Source organism: Bos grunniens, chromosome 14 (genome assembly GCF_055505025.1).
Source record: "Bos grunniens cultivar Pamir isolate PY7600 chromosome 14, Bosgru_T2T1.0, whole genome shotgun sequence".
NCBI classification, from domain to species: Eukaryota; Metazoa; Chordata; class Mammalia; order Artiodactyla; family Bovidae; genus Bos; species Bos grunniens.
The window spans coordinates 62,854,398-62,869,071 of NC_141178.1; the positions used below are offsets into that span (position 1 = coordinate 62,854,398).

Here is a 14,674-nt window from a genome sequence, read left to right on the forward strand (position 1 = left end):
CATGCTCCCGGCTCGCTTCCCTCTGGCAACAAGCAGTTTGCTCTCCGTATCTGTTTCTGTTTTTCTGTGTTTCTTTGTTCTTTTAGGTTCCACTTTTAGGTGAGATCACGTGTAACGTGTCTTTCCGTGACTCTGCTTCACTTAGCATAATGCTCTCTAGGTCCATCTGTGTAGCAGCAGATGACAAGACTTCGTTCCTTGCAGCTGAATAGATTCCTACAAATACATATACCTGCACATTCACCACATTTTCTTTATCCATTCTTCTGTCTATGGGCACTTAAAGGTTGCTTCCATGTTTTGGCCATTGTCAATAATGCTGTTGTGAATACTGGAGTGTGTATATCTTTTCTAATTACTGTTTCCATTTTCTTTGGATAAGTACCCAGAAGTAGAATGCTGGATCATGTGGTAACTGTAGTTTTTTGAGGAACCTCCGCTCAGTTTTCTGCAGTGGCTGCACCAGTTTTCATTCCCATCAGCGGTGCATGAGGTTCCCTTTTCTCCATCTCCTCATCAACACTCTTTATTTGTTGTCTTTTTGATGACAGCCATTCTGACAAGTGTGAGGTGAGATACTGTGGTTTTGATTTGCATTCCCCTGTTTAGTGATGTTGAGCATCTTGTGCCTGTTGGCCATCTGTGTGTTTTTGGAAAAATGTCTATTCAGATCCTCTTCTCATTTTTTATTTTTATATTTTTTCTGTTTTAAATGTATTTGTGTTTAATTGGAAGATTATTGCTTTACAATATTATGTCGGTTTCTGCCAAATATCAGCATGCATCAGCCATCTGTGTACATACATCTTCTCCTTCTTGAACTTACTTCCCACTTCTCACCCCATCCTGCATCTCTGTATTGTCACAGTCTGCTCATTTTTTTTTTTTACTGAGTTGGTTTTTTTTTTATATTGAGTTGTTAAGTTCAGTTGTTCTTTGGACGTTAACCCCTTATTAGACCTATCATTTACAAATAACTTCTCTCATTCAGCAGGATGCTTTTCTGTTTTGTTGGCGGTTTTCTTTGCCATGCAGAAGCCTTTTAGCTTGATGTAGTCCTGCATGTGTCTGCTTTTGTCATCCTCTAGTGAGGTAACTCCAGGTGGCACCGGTGGTAAAGAACTTGCCTGCCCGTGTAGGAAATGCAAGAAAGAGATGCAGGTCCGATCCCTGGGTCGAGAGGATCCCCTGGAGTAGAAATGGCAACCCATTCCAGTGTTCTTGCCTGGGTAATCCCATGGACAGAGGAGCCTGGTAGGCTATAGGTCATGAGATTGCAGAAGAGTCAGACATGACTGAACACACACATATGCACTCATGAAGTAACAGATCAAAAAAAGCACTAAGACTGATGTCAAAGAGTGCCATGTATGTTTCTTCTAGGAGTTTTGTGGTTTCAGATTATAGGTTTAGGTCTTTAATCCACTGAGTTTATTTTTGTGTGTGGTGTAAAAAAGGTCAGGTTTCATTCTTTTGCATGTAGCTGTCCAGTGTTCCCACCACTATTTGATGAAGAGGCTATCTTTTCTCCATTGTATATTCTTGCCTCCTTGTCATACATTAATTAACCATATGTGTGTGGGTTTTTTTCTGGGCTTCCTACTCTGTTTCTTTGATCTATGTTTCTGTTTTTTTGTGCCAGAACCATAACGGTTTGATTACTGTAGTGTAGTTTGAAATCAGGGCACACGATGCCTCCAGCTTTGCTTTTCTTTCTCAGAGACTGTTTTGACTATTTAGAGTCGTTTGTGTTTCCATTCAAATATTTTGCTTAACTGTTACAGTTCTGTGAAAAATGCCGTGGATACTTTGATAGGGATTGCATTAAATTTGTCAACTGCTTTGAGGAGTGTGGACATTTTATCAAAATTAGTTCTCTCTACCTGTGAGCACAGTATATGTATGTATATTGTATATATGCATATACATATGTATTTTTGTATGTGTGCATATACGTATGTATATTTGTACGTATTTTTGTATGTATATTATGTATTGTCTTCAGTTTCTTTCATTAATATCTTAGAGTCTTCAGGGTATAGATCTTTTACCTTCTTGGTTTAATTTATTCCAAAGTATTTTACTCTTTTAGATGCAACTAATGGCACCCCACTCCAGTACTCTTGCCTGGAAAATCACATGGATGGAAGGGCCTGGTGGGCTTGCGGTCCATGGGGTCGCTAGGAGTCAGACATGACTGAACAACTTCACTTTCACTTTTCACTTTCATGCATTGGAGAAGGAAATGGCAACCCACTCCAGTGTTCTTGCCTGGAGAATCCCAGGGACGGGGGAGCCTGGTGGGCTGCCGTCTGTGGGGTCACACAGAGTCGGATGCGACTGAAGTGACTTAGCAGTAGCAGCAGTAGCATGAATAGGATTGTTCAATTTTTCTTTATGATAGTTTATTATTAATGTATAGGAACACTATAGATTTCTGTATATTAATTTTACACTCTGCACCTTTACTGAATTCATTTATTCTAATTGCTTTTTGGTGCAGTCTTTAGGATTTTCTGTATATAGTGTGTCATCTGCAAATAGTGACAGTTTTACTTCTTCCTTTCCACTTTGGATTCCTTTTATTTCTTGTCTGATTGCTCTCACTAGGACTTCCAATACTATGTTGAATAAAAGTAATGAGAGTGGTCATCCTTGTGTTGTTCCTGATCTTGGAAGAAATGCTTTCAGCTTCTTGCCATTGAGTATGACGTTGGCCCTGGGTTTGGCATGTATGACCTTTACTGTGTTGAAGTACATTCCTTTTTTACCTACTTCATTAAAAGTTGTTATCATAAATGGGTGTCAGTTTTGTCAGAAACTTTTTTCTTAATCTGTTGAGATGGTAATATGATTTTTAGTTCTTTGTTGAAGTTCTTACTGTATTCTTTTATTCTTCTCCCGAGTTCATTGAGCATTTTTATGACCATTACTTCAAAATTTTTTTCTGGGAAGTTACTTAACCTCTGTTTTACTCAGTTCTTTTTTTGAGAATTTGTCTTCTTTCTTGTAACATGACCTTTGGCCTGTTTTGTCAGAAACTTTTTTCTTAATCTATTGAGATGGTAATATGATTTTTAGTTCTTTGTTGAAGTTCTTACTGTGTTCTTTTATTCTTCTCCTGAGTTCATTGAGCATTTTTATGACCATTACTTTGAAATTTTTTTCTGGGAAGTTACTTACCTCTGTTTTACTCAGTTCTTTTTTTGAGATTTTGTCTTCTTTCTTGTAACATGACCTTTGGCCCCTTGTCCTGCCTAACTCTCTATTTGTTTGTGTTTGGTAGCTCAGTTACTTTTCTTGGTCTTTGTGTAGAAGGTGTCCTGTGGGGTCCAGGAGTGTAGCTCTCCCCCTCCCCTGGACTGCCCTGGAGCCAGGCACTCCAGGAGCATCCCCTGTGGTAGGTGGGCCAACCTGGCCTCCTAGGGGCCACTGTGCTGCAGTTTCTAAGGCCTGTTACCGCTGTGGCTGGTGCTCTGGCATGTGGGGGCAGCCTGGGGGAGGGAGCCACTTTGGGGGATGCTGGTGCTGGCTGAGGTGTTGGCACAGCAGGGGTCACTTTGGAGGGGTCTTGGTGCTGGCCAAGGGCCTGCATAAAGGGCTGGTGGGGGAGCAGCTTGGAGGAACACCAGCTGTGTCGGGCCTGCAGATGAAATTGGGTGGGGTGGGTGGTGCTGCTGGCTTAGATGGAGAGTCAGACCCTGCACCTCGTCTTCTGGGTGCAGGGTCTCCAGCTGGGGGGCTGAGGTGGAGTCCAGACCCTGGGGTCCCAGTGCTGGGGATGGGGCTGACAGCGGGGCTGACAGCACCGGCCCCCTCCAGGGGCCGCTCCTTCTGCCTCCAGTTGTGGAAGGTCTGTCCTGCTGTCTTCAGGTCATTCTCGGGGTTTTCTGCTTGTGTCTGTGATGATGGTTCCAGATTGCTCACCTCCAGAGCTGGGTGGTAGTGGGTTTGTGCTGTTTTAAGGCACAAAGTTGGTGATAATTGATGACAGTGGTGACGGGAAACTAACGTAACCAGTGCACGCAGGACTGGGACTGCCCCCTTGGTCTGAGGCTAAAATTCAGGTTCTGGTCACGTTGTGATTATGTGACTCCAGGCAGTAGTACTGGGTACTAGCACGTTCACTAATGGAGGAAGAGCTCCTACTGTCTCCAGCAGAGCGGTGGGTCGTGAGTCTCATGAGCTTTGTCAGACACACCTTGTGATCTGTGACAGCGGCTGCTTTCTGTCTTTCCTCAGATCCCCAGACTTCAAGAGAGATTTTTGATTTTGCATTAAAGGCAATCCGTCCTCAGGTAGGATTTAGTATTCTAATTCTTTCACAACTGAGCCTTGTGATTGTCAAACATTGATGGTAGGTTTTTTTTTTTTTTTTTAATAGATTGATCTGAAGAGATACGCCGTGCCTCTGGGTAAGATTCTGCATTTAAGGAGGTTATTAGGTTGGTGTCTGAGTGAGCGTTTGCTTAAACTGTGAGTGAAGGTGGTACTGTGACCCCTGTGATGCTCCCACGTGGTCACTGATGGCAGCTCTTGGTGCTGTTCGAGATGGGTCACACTAAGATTGTACCATTTCAGAAGAAATTACTTTAGAGCAATCCAGATCTTTTGACTCTGTCTGTATTTAAATAAACCCTGATCCTACTTCTGACCTTTGTTTTGGGGGTCACTGGCCGGATTGTGGGCCTCTTGATTCAAATGGAGGATGGAGGCATTAGGTGTGAGGGGACCCTGGGCCCCTGAAGTAAGGATTCGAGGGCTTTGTGAGCACGGTTTTGGTTTGGTGTGTGCCTGAGGCTTCCTAAGTTCTTTGTCTTGCCCTTTGTCATCCTGTTTTCAATACGGTGTGTTCTGTGTTTGCAGCTGGCCTGTCCTTATTCACCCTGCACGCATCTCAGTTTAGCACCTGCCTTCTGGACAACTATGCTTCTTTATTTGAAGTCTTATCGAAGTGGTGCAGCCACATGAATGTGGAATTGAAGAAAGCTGCACACTCAGCCCTGGAGTCTTTTCTGAAACAGGTACTATGTAAAATTCTTTCTATGCGAAGACATAAATTCCAGTCTTGTGCATGAACATTTGAAAAAAAAAAATACAAGTTGGTCCATTAGCTTCTGTAGTACCGAGTGACTTCACTTTCACTTCTCACTTTCATGCATTGGAGAAGGAAATGGCAACCCACTCCAGTGTTCTTGCCTGGAGAATCCCAGGGACGGGGGAGCCTGGCAGGCTGCCGTCTGTGGGGTTGCACAGAGTCGGACACGACTGAAGTGACTTAGCAGCAGCAGTACTTAAAGAGAAAAGTTGGTTATCCCTCTGCCACAGGAGTGGCAGCAGGTTTGAAAGAAAAAAAACTTGAAAGACATCAAGTCTGATCAGGTTCTCAGAGCCAAGGCCAGACAAGAGAGTGAGGAGGTGGGACGGAGGGAAGGTTGGCAGTCAGGGCTCCCTAGGGGTGGTGCCTGGGTCAGGATGGGATTAGGAAGGGGTGAGGGAGGGCTGGAGGTCCGGGCTCCCTGGAGGCGGTGGCTGGGTCAGGGTGGGAGGAGGGAGGGGAGGGGGAGGTTGGCGGGATCTGCTGTCCTGTTAGACTGGATGCTTGTATCTCTGTGGCTTCTCGGCCGAGGCGAGCCCTCCTGCCCCTTCTGCCCCAGGGTGTTTCCGTCTAGGTTGGGTATGGGTGCAGGGAGCCTGTAGGCGGCCTGCCGTCTCCGGGTGCTGAGACCTGAGGCCTTCGTATGGATCGGCGCGGGCTGCAGGTCGGCAATGTGGATGTCTTCTTTCTCCCTTTGGTGATTGTCTGACTTCTTCCCATCCTTGTCTCAGACGGTTGTGGGCAGGTGGCAAGAGCTTCCTGATGCCCTTGCTGGTCTCCAGTTCTGGCAGGTGTCACCGTGTTTGGTGGATTGTCATCTGCTTGCTTCTCAGAGTACTTGCTTTGCCTCACGTAATTATTGTAGCTTATTGTTTTGAGAAATGAGACACCTTTTTTTTTTCCCCTGGTTGTTTGTTTTGAATCCTCTCTGTGTTCCCTCCTGGGGGTCCTGTCTGTGGGTAACTCTGAGCTCGCCAGCTGCTGGGCCTGCCCAGCTCTGTGTCACCTTGAGTCAAAGATGAGTCTAAGGAAGCTTTCTGCTTCATCAGGGAGCTTTAGTCCAGAGCCTGTGTTTTGTGCATATGTCTTCCTGTATCTACTTGGTTTCTCTCTCAGTCCCTTTCCCTAGGAAGAATGCATCACGTGTAATAAAGGCTTACTTAAGGAAGTGCCTTTTCTGAACCTGATGGAGACTAAGTGGATTGAACAGATGGTTCTTTACAAGTAATAGCTGCCGTGGACCTGTAGTAGCTCACTGATGTTGTCCCATTCGGCCGTTCCAGCCTTTTCACGTTTGGAGGGATGCCTCTAAAGTGAACGTTGTGTGATGCAGGTTTCCTTGTTGGTGGCGCACGATGCCGAGGCACACAGGGGCCCCCTGCGCTTCTTCATGGAGCAGTTCTACAGCATCATCAGGAACGTGGACGCCAACAGCAAGGACCTGTCCATCGCCATCCGCGGATACGGGCTCTTCGCAGGGGTATGTCTCACTTACTGACCCCTTTTAGTTTCATTTGATGAAACTATAGTATATTTTGATATATATCACTTTAGTATATTTTGAATAGCGTCTCACACTTTTGAAAATATTATTCTTATTTGTTTTGTTGTTAATGCGTTTTTTCAGTGCTTCCTGTGTATTATCTCAAATATTCATAACTCTCCTCTGAGCTTTTAGGAATATTATTCTACTTTACAGTTGAGGAAACTGAGGCCAGAGGAGTTAGAGGACTCGTGTAAGGGTTCAGCCAGCAATAGACAGAACCGAGACATGGCTGCAGCCTGGAGACGAGGAACACCATGTTCTCCTGGCCGTGCCTGGCCACCCATCACTGATGAACCCCTGAGCTCACTCTGGCATGAGCCCCTGAGCCCGGGTGAGGTCTGCTGGAGATGCTGGGAGTCGGCATGGCTGCATCCTCCTGGAGGGGTCTATGGCTCCCACTGGCGGATTACATCTCCTGCTGTTTCTCTGTATAGATCCCCATTAGGGCTACTCCCCTGTTTTTGGGATGGAGTCTCTTCCAGCCCTCTGCTCACTCCTCCATCCTGATGCCTCCTCATTTGCTTCTTCCCAACACTCCTTTCTCCTTAAAGTCTTCATCTCCACATGTTTCCGTGGCTTGTTTATACGAACTTAGGGCAGAGGAAATGTGTGTGAGGAGGCTCAGAGGTGACCAAGGGCACGGACTTTGTATCCTCAGACGCTGAGGTCTGGCAGCAGGGACCTGTTTACTGTAATGAGCTGGTGTAGACAGAGTATGGTGGAACAAGGGAGAGGACACGGATCAGGCGCTGGTCCAGGCTCGTGAGAAGGCGGGACTGGGGCCGACGTCTGAGGAGCCTTTGGGAAACGTGCAGCTGGACTGTCTCCGAGTTAGGAGGGTGTGGCTGTGGGAGCCGCTGCTGTGTGGTTGGGGGGTCGGGCCTATCCCTCCTCTGGGTGTCAGGCCTCTGCAGGGATGGCACCCAATTGTCTGCCGTCTGCCCCTGCCAGAAACACAGGTGACAGTCAGTAAGTGTTTTGTGTGTTAGTAACTGTTTAGAATGTATTTACAGGTTTTTTGGAAAGCATCTTTCCGATGTACAGTGCATTCTATGTCTGTATTTCTTCTCCACTGAGAAGCTTGTTAACATTCAGTTATAATAACATGGCCTAATGAGACACCTTAGGTGCCATCACTCGGAGGTGGATAAGGCTGATGGAGACTGGTTTTACCTCTCTCCAGCCGTGCAAGGCAGTGAATGCCCAAGACGTGGACTTGATGTTCGTGGAGCTCATCCAGCGGTGCCGGCAGCTGTTCCTCATGGAGGCGGACGCTGCCGAGGACCATGTGTACCAGCTGCCCAGCTTCCTGCAGTCGGTGGCCAGTGTCCTGCTGCACCTTGACGCTGTGAGTGAGGGGGTGGCCCGCCGAACATGGGCTTGGCGAGTTTAGCCCAGGTCTTCAGCTGGTTTGATGCAGTGGGAATTACATACAGTCAGTTCAGGCACCAGTATGACCAAGGTGACCTCTTTAGCTAGTACCTTGTACAGTTTTTTGGTATAGTTTTTGTCATGAAACTTGATGATTTGTTTCCAAAACAGAAAAGCTATCTGTTACTCTTTTCATATTTCTAAAAGATTAGGATTGCTGCTTGAGATAGAATCGTAGCTAACATGTCATGCAGACAGTTTTACTCCGCTGTGTTCAGGCGGTCCCAGCGAGGAGTTAGTCCCCTAGGTAACAAGCCGCTTCTTCATGGTTCCGCCCCACTGTGTCTGCTGTGCCTGTTGCCGCAGCCCCGACCCGCGTGTGCTCTCGTCCCTGCAGGTTCCTGAGGTGCACTCGCCGGTCCTGGAACACCTCGTGGTCATGCAGATGGACAGTTTCCCCCAGTACAGCCCCAAGATGCAGCTGGTGTGCTGCAGGGCCATCGTGCGCTTGTTCCTGGCCCTGGCGGAGAAGGGGCCCATCCTCTGGAGCTGCATTGGTGCTATGGGTGAGTTTGGAGTTTACTCCTGAGATGATGCATGAAGAATCTTACCGTGTGAGATAAAGAACATCCAGTTGCCAAATTCTTTTTTGTCTTTTGATGCCTCTTGTAGAACTGCTAATATTTTGGTGAACCAAAATCTTTTTTTCTCTAGTGTTTTGAATTTCTTCATGTTTTCCTTTTGAATCTTAATAGTCTACAATTTGAAATTAAACATTAAAAAAAAGAAAAAAAAATTAAAGGTGTTAGCAAACTTAGAGAAAAAACCAAGAGGTACTGTATATTCAAATGGCTGTCAGTTTGTTGAGAGTTTAGTATTTTTCAGTGTAATTTTTCATTTTTGTTTTTATTTTCTTTTTTTAGTGCATCAAAGTTTAATCAGAATATGTTCTAAGCCAGTGATCCTTCAAAAGGTAAATTCTGAATATATGCTTTGAAAATTAGTCTTTTGTCACCTTGCAAGTTAGAGATGTTGCTGGAACTTTTAGTCTGTAAATATACAAAAGGGGCCTTTTTGATTGCCTGAAAGATTTTTTTTAATGAAGTTGACCAATAGGATGGTTGTCACTTAAAAGAATTACCATTACTTTCTATAGTAGGTGATAGCTGCTTTCCCAAATGCAATGTTAATATTATATTCAGGTGTTCGAAATTGCAGACAAATGTGTAAATTACGTGCAATGATTGGTAATTCTTTTGGGGGGAAAAAAATGGCCTTTCTGTTATTAGAAATGCCTTAGATTTTGATAAGTGTAGGATGTAATACCTAACTATTTTTTCAGATAAATAAAATTCTGGGTGTGAAACATCCTTAAACATAACCTTATTACTGTACCTACATTTTTACAAAAGGATATTTTCCCCTTGAAAGTCTAGGACAAAATACTTAGTATATAATGGGAGGCTTGTCTTAAGTTTACTTCAGTTAGAGAAAATAGGATGAGATGAGAGATCTGTGTGAGGAGTTGAATTATTGGGTATTGTTTTGAAGCTTAGTTCGTGCATCATTATTTTGGTCCTAGAGAATGGTGACTTTTTCCCAGCTTTTTAATTGTGCTTTCATGACGTGCTGTCTTCCTCAACCAAGTTGCATTCTTCAGCCCGGAGCTCCCTTAGCTCCAAGAATGCACATCGGGAGGCACAGCAGTGCCTCTCTTCTCCGTCCCTCCTCAGCGTGGCTGTCTGTCTGTTTTCCCGCCAGGGAGCCGAGCCCGAGTCTGAGGACCCTGGAGCGTTGGGGGAAGCCAGGACCGGCAAGTGGAGAGTGCCCACCTACAGAGACTATGTGGACCTGTTCAGGAGCCTGCTGAGCTGTGACCAGACGATGGTAAACACTGCAGCTGAAAGCCACAGAAGGGCTTTGGCTCCTCTACAGTTTCCATAGTTCACACTGGAGACTTAATTATTTCAGAAACGTATTTTACTTTCGGTCTTTTTTTTTTTTTTTAAAGTACTTCAAGTAATGTAAATAAGGATAAAGTGAGACTTGAAAAAAATCAAATTAGGGGAGCAAAGTCATAGAACTCATTTGAAACTAATGAGTAGTTGTAGCCAAGTCCTCATTTTAGCTTAAGAAACTGTGTACAAGGTATCAGAAATGTGGCAGCGTTATCATGGTGGGAGAGCTGTGCTCTCTGTATTCCTTAAGGGTGATGTGATAGGATGGAGACGGTGCACAGTTCTGTCACCATTTGAACCACCCCTCCTGCTTCCTGTGTTGCTGGCAGGTGTTTCTGCAGTATCTGCTTCAAGCCAGGTTGGTCACCATTTCACATAGTCTCCGACAGAGCACGGGTATCCTAGGAAAAGCAGTTTTTGTCAGTAGATGGTTCCTGTCCTGTGGACAACCTCAGGAGTTTTTCTTATTAAGGTATTAGTAAAGTAGTACAGGAGTATTACTAAAATGTTTTTTTTTAATATGTGATATTAGGTATATTTTGAGGTTAAGTTCCATAGACTGTTTTGAGTGAAGACAGCATAACTGGTCTATGTTTTGGGATGGTAGAATATTTCACTTTGAAAGAAATAATAGATTATAGTGCTTTTCAGTCCCTTCTGAGTATGCATGTGTATGTGAGTACATGTGTGTTTACAAGTGCACATGTATATACGTACATGCATGTGCATTTGCATATAGACATACAGAACGTGTGTATATAGCATATAGATGTGTGTATACACACACTGCTTGTGTATATTCTCAGTCCCTCAGTCGTGTCCAGCTCTTTGCAACTCAGTGGACTGTAACCTACCAGGCTCCTCTGTCCATGGGATTCTCTAGGCAAGAACACTGGAGTGGGTTGCCATGCCCTCCTCCAGGGGATCTTCCCAACCCAGAGACTGAAACCACATCTCTGACATCCCCCGCATTGGTAGGTGGATTCTTTACCACTGAGCCACCAAGGAAGCGTCTTTCTCTCTCTCTCTCTCTCTCACACATACACTCTCACTCACACACACACACATACACACACTCATTAATGGAGTAAATACTTAGACGAGGTTGGCCTAAACCTTCTCACTACTGTTTATGTGTATTGCGTGACTATGTAAGTCATGTCAGACTGAAATGGTGTTGTCTTAATAATTCGAAAGGTGTCTGTATTTTACGGCTTGAAAACTTAGAGGTAAGTCTGCTCTAGTTTACACAAGTGTTTCCATAAAACCTAATTACACGTGTACGTCATGCTGATTTAATACTCGTACTGACACTGTTTTGTGCAGCATTTTAAAATTTATTTTCTTTACTTTCAGGATTCTCTTTTAGCAGATGAAGCATTTGTCTTTGTGAATTCCTCACTTCAAAGTCTGAATCGTTTGCTATATGATGAATTTGTAAAATCAGTTTTGAAGATCGTTGAAAAACTGGATCTTACACTGGAAAAGCAGAGTGTTGGGGAACAAGAGGTTAGAAGATGTTGTCAGTAGCAATTTTGCATCATTTTTGTACCAGCTCTGTCTGCATGCTGCAGTATTCAGGAGCAAATCTTACATTTGTAGAGGATGGCAGGAAATTGGTTTATCAGCATTAATATGTGTCATTGATACTTTTCTATTGATATTTGAATTGCCCAGTGTGCAGAATATATTCTGTATTAGATTGTTCAAGAAGTAATTTATATGTTTAATAAGTTAAAGCAACTTTTTGGAAAAAGTTTTTGGGAGGATTAGAACTCTTGACTTAGCAACAGCAGAGACTAGTCTGATTTTGTGTAGAGGTGGCTTTTTGCAGAGGGTCTGGGCACCCTGGTGCTCCTCTGATTTATAGCCAGGGGGACTCTAGGCTCTGGAGATAGTAGAAGGGAGGGCAGGAAAGGCCACGCCTCCCACGTTTCTGCACCGTTTTTCTGGCTGGGCTCAAAGATCAGACTGGGTATGAGGTTGCTAGCTTGGAGCTGCTGTCCCTCTGAGGAGACAGGACACTCAGGTAGTGAGACTGTCATCTAAGGTAGTTTGTTTCTGAGTCCAGTGGTTCCTAGAATCAAGTTTGCACGTTGGCTTCCATGGCTGAGGCCGTCTGGTCAGGGGTCCTACAGGGGCAGAGCCCTGGCCTTGGCTGCACTCGTCAAGGGCCAAGTTTTTGCGCTGGTTGTCGGGGCCATTGAGGGGTCGCCTGCCACTCTTCAGGCTTTTTATTTATTCACGTCTAAAGTAATTTCATGAGCAGACGTGCTCACTACCTGAGGTGATTGGCCACATGTCTGCGTGCAGAGCGCCCGTCCTAGTCTCTGTGTCTCTGCTCCCCCGCACCCACCGCCCGGTCACCATCGTCTCTGTTGGTGTTTCCCGGGACATGCCTGGTCTCCAGCCTTGCTCTCCTTTCTGCCTGTTTGACATTTCCACCTGGGTCTGAAACACAAATTGAACGTGTTTATATTTATGTTTTACCTAACAGTAGCCACTGGTCCTCTGTCTCTCGTCTTGAAGTCTTGGCAGTACTGGTAACTGTCTGTTTTGAGATCCTGCCTCTGTCTGGGCGCTGTGGCTCCTGTGCACAGTTCTGCCCCGCCCCGCCCCCCGCTCTTTCTGTGTTTGCACTTTTCTTCCTCCTCACTGCATCCCTTGTGGCCTCCGGTGTAGCATGTTCTGAGGGTTCTGTCATTTTTATCTGACTCTGAGCTTTGGGCCCATCTCTGCCTCCTCACTGCTGCATTCCTTGCTCAAAGCCTCACCCATGTCTGTGGTTCACTTGCTGAGTCATTTGTTGAATGACTGAATGGTACCGTGTTTTTGGTGCAACTGATTTTTAAGGATGAAAACAAAGCTGCTGGCATTTGGGTGATCCCGACCTCAGATCCAGCTGCTAACCTGCATCCTGCGAAACCCAAAGACTTCTCCGCTTTCATCAACCTGGTGGAGTTCTGCAGGTATTCATAAAGTTTTGTATACTTAAGAGTAGATACTATCAATTGTTGGCTATGACATAGGAGAACCACTTATGTAGATACAAGAAATAGTAGGACTTAAAATCTAAAATAGCTTATATGAAATTTTAAAATAGATCTAATAGCTGTTGAAAAAATTTTTTTTAAATTGTATTTAAAAGAGCCTCAGGTAAGGACAATAAGGGGGCATCCCTGGTGACTCAGACAGTAAAGAATCTGTCTGTCTATGCGGGAGACACAGGTTCAATCCCTGGGTTGGGAAGATCCCCTGGGAAGGAAATGGCAGCCTACTCCAGTATTCTTGTCTGGAGAATCCCGTGGACAGAGGAGCCTCACGGGCTACAGTCCATGGGGTTGCAAAGAACTGGACATGAGTGAGCGACTGAGCACAGAACACAGCACAGCAAAGAAAGAGTACAGATACACCCGAAAATGGTGTATAATGGAACCACAGATGATGACTTTGTTTTGATTACGTCACTTACAATTTCAAAGCGGAGTAAAAATAGTATATGATGAGGATTTCTGTGTTAAGCTTTAAATTTGTTTTTACAGGGAGATTCTTCCTGAGAAACATGTAGAATTTTTTGGGCCGTGGGTACATTCCTTCTCATACCAGTTAATTCTGCAGTCTACACGGTTGCCACTCATTAGTGGTTTCTACAAACTGCTTTCTCTTGCCGTGAGAAATGCCAAGAAGATAAAGTATTTTGAGGTAAGTGTTTTTGAGGGCATTGAACATGCTTGTGTATTTTGGATTACATGAGCATGTATAAGTACATTCTAAAATATGATACTGTACAGCATATTGCAGTTTTAAAGTCCACTACTTTTATTATTTGTATTTTGAAAAACTGATGTGAGTGGCAGTTGGATGACACGGTTTAAAAGTTTAAACGTTGAACGTTTTCCCCATTTTCCGATCTGACTGGCGAGCATCTGACTGGTGCTGTGAGCTCTTCAGCACCCACCTGCAGCATCACTGGCGCCCTTTCCAGACTCAAGTCCTCAGAGCCTCTGGGCCACGCCTCAGCAGCTGTGCCCAGGCTGCCCGGGGATCTGGTGGCTCCTAAGGTTGGAGAGTGGCCGCGTCAGCGTCCGGGGGCACTAGTTGAGAGCAGCTGTCTCAGCTCACAGGCGTGCACGTCAGGTGACCGGCACGGGGCGTGGACTTGGGCCCGGACTCCTGGCCAGCGGTCCCCCTCCCACCTCACACGTGCTTCCTCATGGGCCTCTGCCTGAAGTGTCTTCCTCTCTGCATGAGGCCTCAGCAGAATGAGAATGGGTCCCCTCACAAGGACCAGTGGGAACCGCCAGATTAGAACATGGGACTATCTGGTTATCATTCCCTGAGCTCATTGCCTGTTTTATCTGACAGGGCGTTGGTCCAAAGAGTCAGAAACCGTCTCCCGAGGATCCAGAGAAGCATTCCTGCTTTGCTTTGTTTGCAAAATTTGGTAAAGAGGTAACTTTCAAAAGCTTTATACAGTCTTATCATATATTATTTAAAGATGAAATGGGTTGCTTAATCCACATGGGGGTGGAGGGGTTGAAAACACTGGCAGAGAGTCACTGCACTTCCAAAGTCCCCTGAGGTTTCTCACGATAATTTTAGTGATGATGACTCAGGGTCCATAGATTCTTTAGCTTTTCCACATGATGGGAACTAAGTACTCAACACATGAACTTTTGCTGGAGATAAGTACTTAATTTT

The 14,674-nt window shown here is 45.0% G+C and overlaps 1 protein-coding gene across 5 annotated transcripts in view; it reads left to right on the forward strand.

Moving 5' to 3' along the window:
- Positions 1 to 14,674, forward strand: part of PRKDC (protein kinase, DNA-activated, catalytic subunit) — a 128,018-nt gene that overhangs the window by 7,969 nt on the left and 105,375 nt on the right. For all 5 annotated transcript variants that reach the window (XM_086337008.1, XM_086337009.1, XM_086337012.1 and 2 more), the window contains exons 8-19: positions 4,243 to 4,298; positions 4,385 to 4,415; positions 4,867 to 5,024; positions 6,432 to 6,578; positions 7,828 to 7,992; positions 8,413 to 8,581; positions 8,939 to 8,988; positions 9,777 to 9,902; positions 11,330 to 11,482; positions 12,827 to 12,942; positions 13,516 to 13,675; positions 14,339 to 14,425. In XM_086337008.1, the coding sequence (XP_086193134.1) occupies positions 4,243 to 4,298; positions 4,385 to 4,415; positions 4,867 to 5,024; positions 6,432 to 6,578; positions 7,828 to 7,992; positions 8,413 to 8,581; positions 8,939 to 8,988; positions 9,777 to 9,902; positions 11,330 to 11,482; positions 12,827 to 12,942; positions 13,516 to 13,675; positions 14,339 to 14,425 (1,418 nt within the window). The remainder of the gene's footprint in view (positions 1 to 4,242; positions 4,299 to 4,384; positions 4,416 to 4,866; positions 5,025 to 6,431; positions 6,579 to 7,827; positions 7,993 to 8,412; positions 8,582 to 8,938; positions 8,989 to 9,776; positions 9,903 to 11,329; positions 11,483 to 12,826; positions 12,943 to 13,515; positions 13,676 to 14,338; positions 14,426 to 14,674) is intronic.